General features: G+C 41.6%; 1 protein-coding gene across 5 annotated transcripts in view; it reads left to right on the forward strand.

Annotated features, from left to right (window-relative positions):
- The window catches only part of arhgap24 (Rho GTPase activating protein 24), a 545,136-nt gene that overhangs the window by 458,973 nt on the left and 70,851 nt on the right, over window positions 1-15,312 (forward strand). For all 5 annotated transcript variants that reach the window (XM_041194111.1, XM_041194121.1, XM_041194138.1 and 2 more), the window contains 3 exons: window positions 5,239-5,371; window positions 9,404-9,477; window positions 13,924-14,045. In XM_041194111.1, coding sequence (XP_041050045.1) covers window positions 5,239-5,371; window positions 9,404-9,477; window positions 13,924-14,045 — 329 coding nt within the window. The remainder of the gene's footprint in view (window positions 1-5,238; window positions 5,372-9,403; window positions 9,478-13,923; window positions 14,046-15,312) is intronic.

A 15,312-nucleotide genomic window follows, 5' to 3' on the forward strand; every position in this document is an offset into this window, starting at 1 on the left:
CCGTATCCCAGGAAGGATGTTCTGGCCCTGGAGAGGGTCCAGAGGAGGTTCCCGAGAATGATTCCAGGAATGAAAGGCTTAACATATGAGGAACGTTTGAGGACTCTGGGTCTTTACTTGATGGAGTTTAGAAGGATGAGGGGGGATCTGATTGAAACTTTCAGAATACTGAAAGGCCTGAATAGAGTGGACATGGGGAAGATGTTTCCATTAGTAGGAGAGACTAGGATCCAAGGGGACAGCCTCAGAGTAAAGGGAAGACCTTTTAGAACAGAGATGAGGAGAAACTTCTTTAGCCAAAGAGTGGTGAATCTATGGAATTCATTGTCACAGAAGGCTGCGGAGGCCAGGTCATTGAGTGTATTTAAGACCGAGATAGATACGTTCTTGATTGGTAAGGGGATCAAAGGTTACGGGTAGAAGGCGGGAGAATGGGGTTGAGAAACTTATCAGCCATGATTGAATGTCAGAGCAGACTCGATGGGCCAAATGGCCTAATTTCTGCTCCTATGTCTTATGGTCTTATGGATGAGGCTTCATGAAGGGTTTTTAAATCAAATTAAAATTTTTATTAAAATTCTTTGACGTGTCCCAGCTCATGTGACATTGTCACATGAGGAGACATGTCCAAGTAATTTTTAAAAATCTTTCTTTCAGATTTTCACAGTGACATTAAACTCCCTGAGGCAACTCCGTGCTGCCCCCCTCCTGCACAGGGAGCACTGAGCATCACTTTGGGTGGGCCTTAATTGGCCCGCCCACGTAAAATGGTGGCATGCAGCCGATCACGGGTGATGATCGGCTGCACATCCACCCACGCCAGCTCCAGCTCAGCCCCCCGCAACGGGAAGAAAATTCTCCCCCAACTGTTTAATCAGAAACTGACATGTGAAAAGCCTAAATATCCAATCCAGACCAGAAGAGGATAGGATTACACTGAATTACAACTAATAAAAGGAAATGTGATTCAGCTACTATAAAGTTCGATGTTCAAATTGCATGCAGGGTGGGTGACTGACAGCACTGAGGTTAAGAAAGTATCCATAGCAGGCTGTATAAATAATCCCTGATCGCTATAAGCAATCAAGCAAACACAGTCATACCATGCCATGACTTGCCACCTTCTGGAAAGGAGGAAAGAAAATTGTAAAAAAGGTCTGCTGATGTTTCTGACAGGATCACAGTGACTGGGCAAGATTGCAGTTCCAAAATTAACATTTATGAAATCTGATTGTTTAAATATATGAAATTAAGTTGCTATTTACAACAACACAATAGGGTAGATGAAGAAGGAGATGGCAAGGTTCTGTTTTGAAATTTAATGCACAGAATTATGAAGTAAGACATTTTGGTAGGAAGTATGAGAAAAGCAACATAAGATAAAGCATACAGTTCTGAAAAGAGTGCAAGAGCAGAGGGACCTGGGCCATTATGTGCAAAAATCACTGAAGGCAGCCGGGCAGGTTGAGAAAGTGGCTAATAAAACATAAAGCATCCTGGGCTTTATAAGTAGAGGCAGAGAGCACAAGAGCAAAGAAGTTATGGTGAACCTTTATGAAATACTGTTTCGACCTCAAATGGAGTATTGTGACCAATTCCGGGCACCACACTTTAGGACAAATGTGAAGGATGCAGAAAAGATTCACGAGAATGGTTCCAGGGATGACAGACTTCAGTTATATGAATAGCATGGCAAAGCTAGGAGTGCTCACCTGAGAGAAGGTAGAGAGGAGATTTTAAAGAGGTTTCAAATCAGGGGGAGTCTGGATAGAGTAGACAGGGAGAAACTATTCCCATTTGCAGAAGGGTGAGAACCAAAGGACACCAATTTCAGGGATTAGCCAAAGAGCCCGAGGCAACATGAGAAAATACTTTTTTACACAGTAAGTGGTTAGGATCTGGAAAGCACTGCCTGAGAGCGTGGTGGAGGGAGGTTCAATCAGAGCTTTCAAAAGGATATTGGATAAGCACCTGAAGAGAAAAGACAGGGAACTGGACTAGCCTGAACAGCTGTCCCAGGGAACTGGCACAGACCTGACAGGCTGAATGGCCTCCTTTTGTGCTGTAACCATTCAATGATTCGATAATCTTATGGTTTTGTAACCATATAAAATCAAGCTGAGATGCTGTTGGCTAACAGAGATTTGATAGCACTAGTCTTTGTGCTATGTGAAACACTTTGTATTTTCTAATAGGACTTGTAAAGACATTGGGCCTGATTTTCATCTCCCCAAAGAGGTGCGAATCAGATCGTTAAATGCTGAACTTTTCTTTTTTGCTGGAAAAACAATTTTCCCCTGCCTTCTTGACTCCACACCATTTTCTTGTGGCATTTTTGTGAGTTAGAAGGCCTTCAGTGGAAAATGCACATTTACCTCTTCCAAGGTTGGGGTCCTCATTGTGAAGAAACACAGGAAAATTGTACTTCCTCCTGTGCACAATTTTCATGTGCTGCTATGGGTTCTGAAAGCACGAAAAAGATGCACCCCCTTGGAGAATTCGTGTCCACTGGGCAAAGACTGCTGAGGAGTTGGGAACTTTCTTAAAGGTAAGCGTAAAATGTTTTGACATCAAATGTCACTATTAAAAGCTGTATTATAATGTAGGTGCATTTTAATGCGGTGATTCATCACAGGGATCTGTACTGCAAAGGTAAGTTGTAGCTTACATTGATCACCTTTGTGTAAGTGTTGACATGCATAACAGTACACTTTTGAAGAAAGTGCCATATTGCATGAAAAAATGTAAAACAAAAGTCATGTCAGCCTCTGCTGCCATGTTTTATGCTCTGATTTAAATTGGCTAACAGCTTTAGGCTGTTAAAAAAAAAAACCTTATTTTAAAAGTTGAAAAAAATCTCTATTGATTAATAGGTACTTGGCTTTGAAATGGAAATGGGACCATTCTGTTCTGTCAATTTCAGGCAAGGTAGCTGGAAGCTTTTGTTGTGACAGCTGTAGCCATTATGAATGCTTGGCTGTATTTTAAAAGCTCAGCAGGTGGTCTACTTATCCAAGAATGGTTAAAATTTGAAGAGGCTTTAATAACTGAATATATCTTTGATGTGGTTTCTTGTTTGTTTACAAACATAATAGGCATTTAAAGGATTACAATTTTTTTTGCACTGAAGTAGTTTCACTTTTTCCAGTATCAATGACAGTGTTTGAATTCAGGGTTTTATTAGATAGAGGTTTTGATTTCCTTTAAACATAATTCCCATTGATATTGTATGGCTCCTGAGAACTATATATAGTGCATACTTGGTGAGTGGCTATGAAGGATACATGGAAGGAATGGAGATAGTATGAGGGGGCATTAGGTGGTGTGGGGGGGGGGTGGAGGGGGCATGGGCAATCTTAGAGGGAATGAGGTGGCATGGGGGTAGCATGGGTGAACTGAGGGGGCATGGGGTGGCATGTGGGGTGGGTGAGGGATGAGGTTTAGGGGTGCCTTTACATGATGGCAGGATCTGGGTTGCTGTGTTGGAGAACTGAGGTGGGCCTTCTAACCGCACCCACACTCCTCACACACTCCATTGCGGCTCTCAGACTGCAAACCTGAACACTATGTGAAAAGACAAAAATCCTGGGCAAAGTCACACATGGGTGAGGCATGCATTTCAGAAGATGGAATTGTGTGCAGGTTGGGTTTTCCCGAGCCTGTAGGAAAATCTAAAGTTATTTGTCCATAAATAAAAATTGATTAGCAGGTAAAAACTCTGAGCTGCAATAACACTGGGAATCAGCACAAAGGTTTTGTCTATTTGATTATGAGCTATTTATTTTGACACGATGAATACATCCAGCATTGAATTGGTCGTATCAGTTCCCCTGGGACAGGAGAATGTAACTTCATCCCTTTTAATGATACTTCTGAAAGCAACCTTTGGTACTTTGATATTAGTTTGACTGTTACTTTGTAGCCACTCGAACAATCATTTGCCTTTTCATTTGATATCTGTGTAAGAGAGAAGAATAAAAGAAATTGTTTAAAATATCTCAATCCACTAAATTAAGCAGTCAGTGACCATGTTTGTGTGAATTATTGACTAGCATAATCTATTTTGTTGATTACTTAGCTTGTTAATAATCTAATTAGCTAATGCCGTTGCAGAGTGTCATTTAAATACAATTTAATTATCCACATCAGGTAACCTTTTTAAAAAAAGTTCCAAAGAGCCTGGGTTGGTGTGGCATTGACAGATCTATAAACTAATTACTGGATTGATGAACACATTACTAGTGCTAGGCAATCATCATTCAGTATCCAGACTTATGTATGTACCAAATGCTGAAATTGCATAATAATGACAGTTATCAAAAATATCAGCTGTGTTTAAATGGGTTGAATTGTTTTATGTTGGTATTCGTTCAATAAATTTAAACTAGTCGACGCAGGAACTCACATGAGTGACTTTATGTAAATGAGAGCACAATAATGGGGCTTAGTTAAAAATAGAAACAACACCTGGGGAGTCATTTTTAAGTACACCCTGGAAGTGGAGTTCAGCTATCACCCTCAGCACGTATTGGACAATTGCAGACGATGCGCTCATAATTGTTTTGCCATATGATGTGACTGTCAACCATGACTCAGTTGGTAGTACTTCCACCTCTGAGTCCCTAGGTTCAAGTTCCACTCCAGAGCTTAAGTACAGAAGCCAAGGCTGACACTACAGTGCCATACTGAGGGAGTGCTGCATTGTTGGAGGGGCTGTATTTCAGATGACATGTTAAACCAAGGCCCCACCTGTCTGCTCAGCTGGATGTAAAATATCTCATGGCACCATTTCAAAGAAGAGCAGTGGAGTTATCCCTGGTGTCCCACCCAATATTTATCCTTCAATCAACGTCACAAAAATAGATTATCTGGTCACTTTCACATTGCTGTTTGTGGGAGTTTGCTGAGTGCAAGTTACCTACATCACAGCAGCGACTACACTTCAATAGTACTTAATTGGCTGTAAAAGGCTTTGAGACCTTTAGTAGTTGAGGTTGTGAGAAGTGTTATATAACTGCAAGTTCTTCTCTCTTTTATGTACTGGCAGACTTTCCTGTCAGCAACCTGTGCATTTACCTGGTTTACCCAAAGCATGCAACCCTTGGAAATAAATTTGTGGATTCTGATCTGTAACCTGGGTCATTTACATTTAAAATTAACTGCTTTTACAGGTGGCACAAATTGGTATTATAGGTTGCTTTGCAGTGAATGCTTTCATTTGTGTTGCTTTGCTTTCAGCAATACAGATGTACACACTGTGGCCTCATTACTCAAGCTGTATCTGCGGGAGCTGCCAGAGCCTGTCATCCCTTATGCCAAATATGACGAGTTCCTCTCGTGTGCCAAACTCTTCACCAAAGAACAAGAGAGTGTAAGAATTTTACCTCAGCTTCGTCTGAAATGCAATAAATTTGAGACTTTTACATTATGAAGTAATTTAAGCAGCTGTTTAGGTATAGCCCTCTCCCTCTCCCTTACATAATGCCTTATATAACTGTATATTTTCTACTGCAGTGCTGTCCAATAAATTAATTACTGTAACATGTAGCTAGTTGGGAATCCAGATATAGGTAATTTAATTTTTGATTCAGAAATTGAAATATGATATTATTCACGATCATTGGGCATGTGATCTTAATGCTCATTTTCGCATGGTTTGTAAATTTGCGCTTTAACATTTTCGTCTGTTGGTAAAATGGCGAAACAAAATGTGAAATGTGTATGTGTTTTGTTTGTTACGGTGAGTGCTTTATTTCCTTGGTTCCTGCTTATTGGTTAGCTGCTAAAATAACACAGTCATAAATGCTGAACTTTAGCACCATGGAAACAGCTATAACCTTTGGATAGAGAGGGGAGCTAATATTGTGGTCAGTGTAACCAATCAGAATAACCACTCCATGCCAGCACAAGAAAGCAAAACCAGCCAATATAATATATCTCCTCTACATTGGGGAGACCAAACACAGACTGGGTGACTGCTTTGTGAAACCCTTTCACTCAGTCCACAAGCATGACCCAGGCCTTCCTGTTGCTTGCCATTTCAACACACCATCCTGCTCGCACACCCACATGTCTATCCTTGGCTTGCTGCAATGTTCCAGTGAAGCCCAATGCAAACTGGAGGAACAGCACCTCATCTTGCAATTAGGCACTTTACAGCCTTTTGGACTTAACATTGAGTTCAATAACTTTAGACCATGAACTCTCGCCTCCATCATCACCCCCTTTTTTAAAATCAAGTTGTTACTTTTTTGGTTTTTTTAATTTTACTTTTTTATTTTCCTTTTTATTTATTTATTTTTATATCCTTTTTCCCCAATCCTTCTCCCCTCCCCTCACTCCAACCCTCCAACTCCACCCCCACAGGGCCATCTGTCACTGGTTTCTATGTTGTGCTTTCACAGAGCACTGACCCTTGTTCTCCTAGTAACATTCTGGCTGCCACCTTTATGCCACCTTCTTTAGTCTTTACCATTACAGTTAACACTCCCTTTGTCTTGTGTTCATGACATCTTTGTCAACCTCTGCTTAGCTCCCACCTATCCCTGACCTTCTGTCTTGTTCCATCTGCTCCACCCCCTGTTAAACAGTATAAAATCCATCACAATTTTACTTCTCTTTAGCTCTGAAGAAGTCTCACGGACATGAAAGGTTAACTCTGTTTCTCTCTCCACAGATTCTGCCAGACCTGTTTTTATTTTAGATTTCCAGCATTTGCAGTATTTTTAAACCAGTCAGTAACAAGCACCTCCAACAGGACACATGATAGGAAAGGGCAAGCAGCATGCAATTGCATTCTGGATGGAAAACAGGGGCAGGCATTTTAGAATTACTCTGAAGAAGTAAAGTGTGGCTGGCAACTGCTGAATAGAAACCTAGAAGTTGTAGTAAGATATGCTGCGCCAAGTATATGGCAGAATTCCAAACTTTCATGAAAGAGAAAGACTGCAATGCTTTGAACTAAGTTGTAATAGATACTTGCTAAGTAAATATATACATGTAAGGTACATGTTCCTGTATTACGTCAAAGACGTTTTCCATGAAAATTAGTGCATGTGGCAAAAACACTGTTTCCACGGCCATACTAAGGCTGATTAGCGATTCCTATTGACAGCACTGATCTACTGATGTGAAAATGCTGCACATGCTATAAAGGTTAAATATGACAGATGTTATGGACAGGAGGGGGCTTAATTTAAACAGTCCTGATTTCTCCTCTCACTACCTGTTTGTGAACAGAAAGGTGTTTTAGATTTTTATATCCCCTTTTATGAGCAGTGGCATATTTTCCCAACCCCTCAGTTTTGCTGTGATCCAATTTCTATTAATAACTCCACAGCAAACCTGAGATAGGATAATCTTGGTTGGTTCATTTTACACACATTCAAAATGTGAGAAGAGGGTTATTGAGGTCCAACCATTCTTGCATTCATACAGTAAAAGAGAGATAAAGAAAAGAAAGGGGTACAGGAGAAAGACCACAGAGAAAATAAGAATTATTGTTTCACATGAGTCCAGAGTCCAGAATTTAAAGTCCAATGGTATAATCCTTCACAGAGATCTTCAAGTTGAAAATGATGCTGGATAATCCACTTATCCAGTAGAAATGACTTCTACATTGAAATGGGCACACAGAGGCAAATTAGGTCTTGTAGATGATGGTACAGAAGTTCTAGTAGAAACAGTGTAGATGGGGCCAGGCATTCAAACCTGGACAGAGCCCTTTTTTTGAGCTGCTGTTTGGTTTATGGAAGCTGGCAGACTCAGCTTTGCAGCTCCTCAAGACAATGTTACAAATTCCATCAGTTGGGGGTGGGGGTGGGGTGGGGGGGGGGGGTGCGCGGGTGGGTGCGGTGTGCGGTCATGTGACTCCCACCTCTCCACTTTGGCTTTGACAAAGATGTTTACTCCTTTCTCTGGATTCTTGGGATTGTTAATGTTTTAACCATTAAGAATTTGAATGGAAAGGTACAGGATCCTTTGACCTCTCAGACTGGTAGTCTCCATTGGTCAGGCCTTGCTTAGGAAATGTAGATGCCCTTTGTATTTGATCTCTGCAGCCCGCAGAGTCCTTAGTGTCTCTTTAGAGATGGTGAGGCACAAATTTCTTCAATACTGCTAGATTAGCCGCTATTGTTCAGGGTTAGAGCCAGAAAATGCTCTTTGTTCAGGGTTACAGCCTTTTTAAAGACTTTGTCCAGTTTTTTTTTAATTTTAGGAAGTAGCCATGTTGATACATATTTCATAAACATGAAGGGTGAGGCCATAGCTCTGGGACACAGAGAATGCTGTAGGTCAGTCACCTGAAAGATAAAGAGTAAAACTTCAGGTATGGCCTGTCCTCAGCAGAAAAGTTCTGATGAATAGCATCGATTGTCAAACTGTGGACATCCATAATTTTCCATTTGTTAACTATTATTATATTACTTTGCAAATGTATAAGCATACATAAGCCTGTAGATAGATTCATCATAAAGCCACATTTAGATAACATCTATCCCACTATTTACAGCAGCAAACTTCCTTCAGTGGTGCTATTGAGAAGTAGTGCTTGCCAGATATTGCTGGGTTTCAGGCCTGAATCATAAAAGTAATCCAGTAAAGCTACCAGGCATGCATAACAGAAAAGGTTTGTTTATTCTTTAAAAGGCCCAATATAACAAATATTTGAAAACCTTAGCACACATCCAATATCATATAATGCTGGCCTTGCCTTCAATGCCCACGTCCCATGGATGAATTAAAAAATATATTTCAAATGTATTTAATTTCAAGTACTTTCATGACAGAATGAATTACCAGACTTCAGGAAGTGCCCAATTAAACTTAGGCATTAAGTTTCATATCCCCCTGAATATATCAAAATGTCCCCACACCCTCAGACCCTGTCACCATTGTAATAATATGAGAAACTGCAGAATAAGAAACCACCACTTGGTCTATGAAGACTGTTCCTCCACAATCTACATACAAATTAATCTGTAAGAGACTCTAATCCACCCATTTAATGTCCTGAGGGAAAGTTCTCCAATAAACCCTTCCAAAGATGCTGAAGCTCTGCTCCTTGGATTTGTATCTTGCTTCTCAATCCATGTTTCTAATAGTTTGACTCCATTATTTGAAAACTATCATAGTCTTTCACTATTCTCCAAATATACAAAAACAAGTCATGCTGTGACGTATAAAACAGAAGGGATATGACATCAATGACAGGAGTTTAAATGGAATCCATGAGAAGAACTGATGTATTGCTGCCATGTTTGTAAAATTGATCTATAATAGGTGCTTTTACCCAGGATTAATGGGTAAAACGCAGGTTTAATGCTGGGTACTAAATCCAACAAGTTCTAGCTTCAGAGAGCAATTTGAGTATTTTTTTAATAGCCTGTTTTATTTCTTTCAGGGGATGAAAGAACTAATGAAACAAGTGAAGACCCTCCCTCCAGTCAACTTCAACTTGCTAAAGTACATCTGCAGGTAAACTCTGGTGGAAGGATTACAGTCCTGCTGAGTGCTCATCTTTTTGACACAGTACCAAATTCATACTATTACACTACTAAATCCAAAATTAGCACACCGAAGTTAGTGATCTGCTGGTGCAGCAATGTGATGCCAGGATCAACTGCAAACCACACAACATCCTAGAAACGGATACATCACATGGCAAAGCTGGTTAATCTCTTTAACACACAAATTCAGGCCTACCTAAGGTAGCAAATTCACATGATTAAGTAGATTTAGGTAAACTGCATGATCTGCCAGGCCAAGCAGCAGAGCACAACAGGCCACACAAACTGAGTGCAGAGGTTTCCCTGAAATTCAAAACATTACAGCACACAATAGAAAGTAATAGAGTGTCCGCCATGAAAAGTAGGTACAGCTTTATTAGTGCAGGAGAATTTTCTTAATCATCACAGGATCTGGTCAGTGTTGCCAAACCATAATTCAGTTAAGAAGGAGCTGGTGGTGGTGGTGGTGGTGGTGGTGGTGGATGTTTTTCTTTAACTGTTACTTCATAATAATTGTCTTTTGTTACAACCGGTCCCCGGGCGAGGACCCCAATTTTTTGACTTCCCAAACAGGACCCTAATTTTGTTATGCTCCCAGGTGAGGAGGAATGAGCTGGCTCCCCTTCTTTATTCAACCCCCTTGGTTGGTTGCAACAAGGTTAATTTAAAAGGGATCCCTTCCCTTGTGGGTACATTCTCCCAGTCTAAATGTATTTATTTTCTTAAAAGGAGCTTAACCAGGCTTTCTTGAGTCAAAGAAGGAGTAGGTTTATTAGTTTCTAAAATTACAAGAAAAATAATAGAAACACAACACACATACACACAGATCAGAAATGAGAAGTTAAGAGCCCAAATAAAAGTTTAAAACAATATACAAATCAGTCCTTGGCTTGTCCATGAAGCATTGATGGTGAAACATTGCAACCATTAAGCTGGGTGCTTCCGGTATAGCTGAATTTGGCAATTTTGCAGTTGGTTTGGAGACATTTGGTTCTGCAGGAAGAGAGAGAGAGAGAGAGACTTTGCCTGCAACTGCAGGGGTGACTAATTGTTCATCTTCTTGCTGTCACACACAGCACACCCGCACTCACTGCATCTCTGGAGCTAGATTTTTAACCCATTTTTTCCTGTGTACTCCTGTAAGGGAAAAACACAATGGGCAGAAATTTTCGTTCGGCGGGCAAGCATGCACCCAACCTGCTTGAGCGTGAAATGACATGAGTTGACGTCGGCTGAGCATGCCGACATCACCGCGCAGTCAGGCGAAACTTCGGTCAGCAGGCACACACCAGAGTCAGCAGCTCACCTGTCAACAATTAAAGGGCCTGTTAAGGCCATTAAATAATCAATTAAGCAAAATTTTCTGCTGCCCGTCCAACCTAGCGGTTGGCAAGCAAGTGAAAAGGCCAAGTGGCCTTTGCATTTTTTGGATACCTTATCCACAGTGGGATGAGATTTCTAAAAGCAAATAGAGATAAATTAGAAGTTTTACAATTGTATTAATAACATGTCCCTGCTCTTGTGACAGTCGCATGAGGAGACATGTTTTATTACATTTTTATTTTCTTTATTTTTTAATATCTCTTCATCTCCCTGAGGTAGCTCTGTGCCTCAGGGGGATTATGAAGCATTGACTCGCGCGCATGTGTGAAGTTCGCACTTGGTCCACTCGCCCTCCTTCCTGCCCCCATCCACAGAGGCAGCGCTGAGTGCTGCCGCTTACGTTTCATGCTAGCCAGGCCTTATTTGGTTCCGATCGCGGGTGATCGTCAGCTTCCCAACCGTCCCTGCCCACCGAGTCTGCCTGCCAAGGGCAAAATTCGGCCCCATGTCTTGCACCAGAGTCTATTTTCTTTCATCTTCAACCACTTTACATATTCTGAGATATAAATCAACAGGAGATGTCCTGCTGAGATGGTAATCAGTCTTTTTCTCTGTAGCCACAGGAGATTAAAATTCAGTCTTTTGCATCTTTCCTATCTCCCTTTTAGTTGTCTCTGCTTGAAGAAGGGCATGATACCTTTTCAGGTATAACATTCCACACTCTCTCATGGCTGGTCAGTCAGTATAATCCACATAGGAATTTTCTGGATGGTGGCCACTTTACATTATCAGCCATCTTTTGCTCAATGTTATTCTAGTATTTCTGTAAAACACGCAAGTCTTTCTTAAGAAGTGCAATATGGCCAAGAGTAACTTGTGGCTGGAATTGGCTTTTCAGACACTTTATAACTGAATAGTTTTTGGGCCACTTCAGAAGACAGAGCCAACCACAGTGGTGTAGGATTGGAGTTACCTATAGGCCAGACCAGTTATGAGTAGCTGGTTTCCTTCCCTGAAGGGCATTAGTGAACAAGTTGAGTTTTTGTGACAGTCTGCCAACCTTCGTTATCATATTTTCTTGGTATCAGCTCACATATGGCCAGATTTGTTTAGTTCAATTCTGTAACTTTTCATAATAGCATTTGTATTCTTGACCACTGGTTTACTTGTCTGGTACCATAAGCACTTTGCATTCATACTGACTAAGTGACATTATTTAATGGGTCTTATCCACTCTGATGCATAAGGTTACCTTTATTTATTGAAGGGATCATCAACACTGCTATCAAGGAGCACTTGCTTAGTAATAACTGCTCACTGACGCCCAGTTTGGGTTCCACCAGGGCCACTCAGCTCCTGACCTCACTACAGCCTTTATTCAAACATGGACAGAAGAGCTGAACTCCTGAGGTGAGATGAGAATGACTGCCCTTGACATCAGGGCCACATTTGACCAAGTGTAGCATCAAGGAGCCCTAGCAAAACTGGAGTCAATGGGAATTAGGGAGAAAACTTTCTGCTGGATGGAGTCAAACCTGGCACAAAGGAAGATGGTTGTGGTTATTAGAGGTCAGGCATCTCAGTTCCAGGACATCACTGCAGGAGTTCTACAGGGTAGTATCCTAGGCCTAGCCATCCTCAGCTATTTCATCAAAGGTCTTCCTTCCATCATAAGGTCGGAAGTGGGGATGCTCGCTGACGATTGCACAATGTTCAGCACCATTCCCGACTCCCTCAGATACTGAAGCAGTCCATGTCCAAATGCAGCAAGACCTGGAGAACATTTGGGCTTGGGCTGAGAAGTGCAAGTAACATAGGCACTATACAAGTGCCAAGCAATGACCATCTCCAACAAAAGAGAATCTAACCATCTCTCTTGACATTCGATGGCATTACCATCGCTGAATCCCCCACTATCAGCATCCTGGGGGTTACCATTGACCAGAAACTGAACTGCACAAGCCATATAAATACTGTGGTTACAACAGCTGGTCAAAGGTTGGGAATCCTGCAGCGAGTAACTCACCTCCTAACTCCTCAAAGCCTGTCCACCATCTATAAGGCACAAGTCAGGAGTGTGATGGAATACTCCCCACTTGCCTGGATGAGTGCAACTCCAAGAACACTAAAGAAGCTTGACACCATCCAGGACAAAGCTGCCTGCTTGATTGACATCCCATCCACAAACAAGCACTCCCTCCACTACTGCCACACAATGCAGCAGTGTGTACCGTCTACAAGATGCACTGCAGGAACTCACCAAGCCTCCTTAGAAGCACCTTCCAAACCCACAACACTACCATCTAGAAGGACAAGGGCAGCAAACACATGGGAACACCACCACCTGGAAATTCCTCCCCAAGCCACTCACTATTCTGACTTGGAACTATCTCACCATTCCTTCGCTGTCACTGGGTCAAAATCCTGGAACTCCCTCCCTAAAGCACTGTGGGTATACTTACAGCACATGGACTTCAGTAGTTCAAGAAAGCAGCTCACCACCACCTTCTCAAGGGCAGCTAGAGATGGGCAATAAATGCTGGCCTAGCCAGTGATGCCTACATCCCATGAATGAATAAAAAGAATAGAAATTCACCGTTAGAAATTCACGGGAAGTGATATATTGTCAATGCTGTTCAATAAAACTGCATTCTGCAAAAATAACAAGGAGCTGTTTGCCTATGGAAGTTCTCCCACTCTGGTGGAAGATCTACAGAAACCCCAGACAAAAGCACTATTGCTGTTTAGGCCATTTTACTGAGGTTTCTGTAACAAGCAGGAGGATCTCACAGAAAGTCAACTCCAAAATGATAGTTAATAATGAAAGGTTAGAACCCCTGATAATTGGCAGTATCTTTTCAGTTTAGGTCAAAGGCATTGCTTAGTTCTGAGGCTGAAACTAATCCCATGCATTTGACAATGTAGCTTATACATTTCATGTAAATCGAGAATACAAAGCAGTGTTATGTCATTTGCCCATATGGCAATTTTCACATGTCAGAGAACCAATGCATGTGACAAGCAGTAGGAAGTAGTTAACACTGATTCAGTACTCTAGAAAAACCCTGACCGATTAATTAATCTTTCACAGGTTCCTGGATGAAGTCCAGTCTTATTCAGATGTAAACAAAATGAGCGTTCAGAATCTGGGAACGGTGTTTGGCCCAAATATACTGCGTCCAAAGATTGAAAATCCTGTTACTATTATGGAAGGTAACTTTTGAAATCTATACTGCAGATTTATTTTTGTTTTCTGATTTGCTTCATCTACATATAGTATTTTCAGGTTTATCCTTATTTTTCACCTTTGAGTGATTGTCAACTGTATTGTAGTATGGCCGCACACAACTCTGACCATGACTATCCAGCTGGGCATTGCTGAAGAAGGACCTGAGGATGCACGAGAGGGAAGGACATTCATATTTAGACATCTGTGCTGCATCCCCCCTTATTCAAAGTGTGCACAGACAAATGTCCACCTACCTTAAGAGACAAGAGGAAACCTGCCTTAGTGGGTTATAAAGAAGGGAGTGACAGTTATGTAGTGTCCTGGACTCAGACATTCAGGCTTATACCTTCAGACCAGTTCCAGCACAGGGATGCCTCTGCCAATAGCTGTCAAAATCACCAGTGCTTCGAACACTTGTGCCATTGCTTTCAAGCAACAGCAGAAGATAACTTTGAAATATCACAACAAGCAGTGCTCTGATGTGTTAAAAGATTGATAAATGCCTTGTTTGCATGGACAATCTCCTTCATTTATTTTCTCATGGAAACCAGCCAGCAAATGGTGACACCACTGTTCCTGGCCAGAATCGAGATGATGTGGTAATTCATTCCCCCTGACAATGATGCCTGGAGACCACACTGCTGTAAGTGTATGCGACTGGGATTAATTTTACACACATAACTTGTAAGGACTATCCTCCACTCACTGTATTTTGCTGGTGAAATATCCTGCTATTTTATCGGGCATCCTTGGTGTCATTTCAGACATGGGTTCTGTTTGCTGTACTGCACTATTTTTTTTTATTCACTCAAGGGCTGTGGACATCGCTGGCTGGGCCAGCATTTATTGCCCATCCCTAGCTGCCCTTGAGAAGGTGGTGGTGAGCTGCATTCTTGAACTGCTGCAGACCATGTGGTGTAGGTACACCCACAGTGCTGTTAGAAAGGGAGTTCCAGGATTTTGACCCAGTGACAGTGAAGGAACGGTGATATATTTCCAAGTCAGGATGGTGAGTGACTTGGATGGGAACTTCTCGGTGGTGGTGTTCCCATCTATCTGCTGCCCTTGTCCTTCTAGGTGGTAGTGGTCATGAGTTTGGAGGCGCCGTGGGTTCTTTCCTCTCTTCCATTTCCTGATTTACAGCTATTTCTGGGATCATACTTGTCTCCTCTATAGTGAAGACTGAAGCAAAATACTTGATTAATTCATCTGCTATCTCTCTACTTTCCATTATCAATTCCCCAGATGTAC

Source organism: Carcharodon carcharias, chromosome 1 (genome assembly GCF_017639515.1).
Source record: "Carcharodon carcharias isolate sCarCar2 chromosome 1, sCarCar2.pri, whole genome shotgun sequence".
NCBI lineage: Eukaryota > Metazoa > Chordata > Chondrichthyes > Lamniformes > Lamnidae > Carcharodon > Carcharodon carcharias.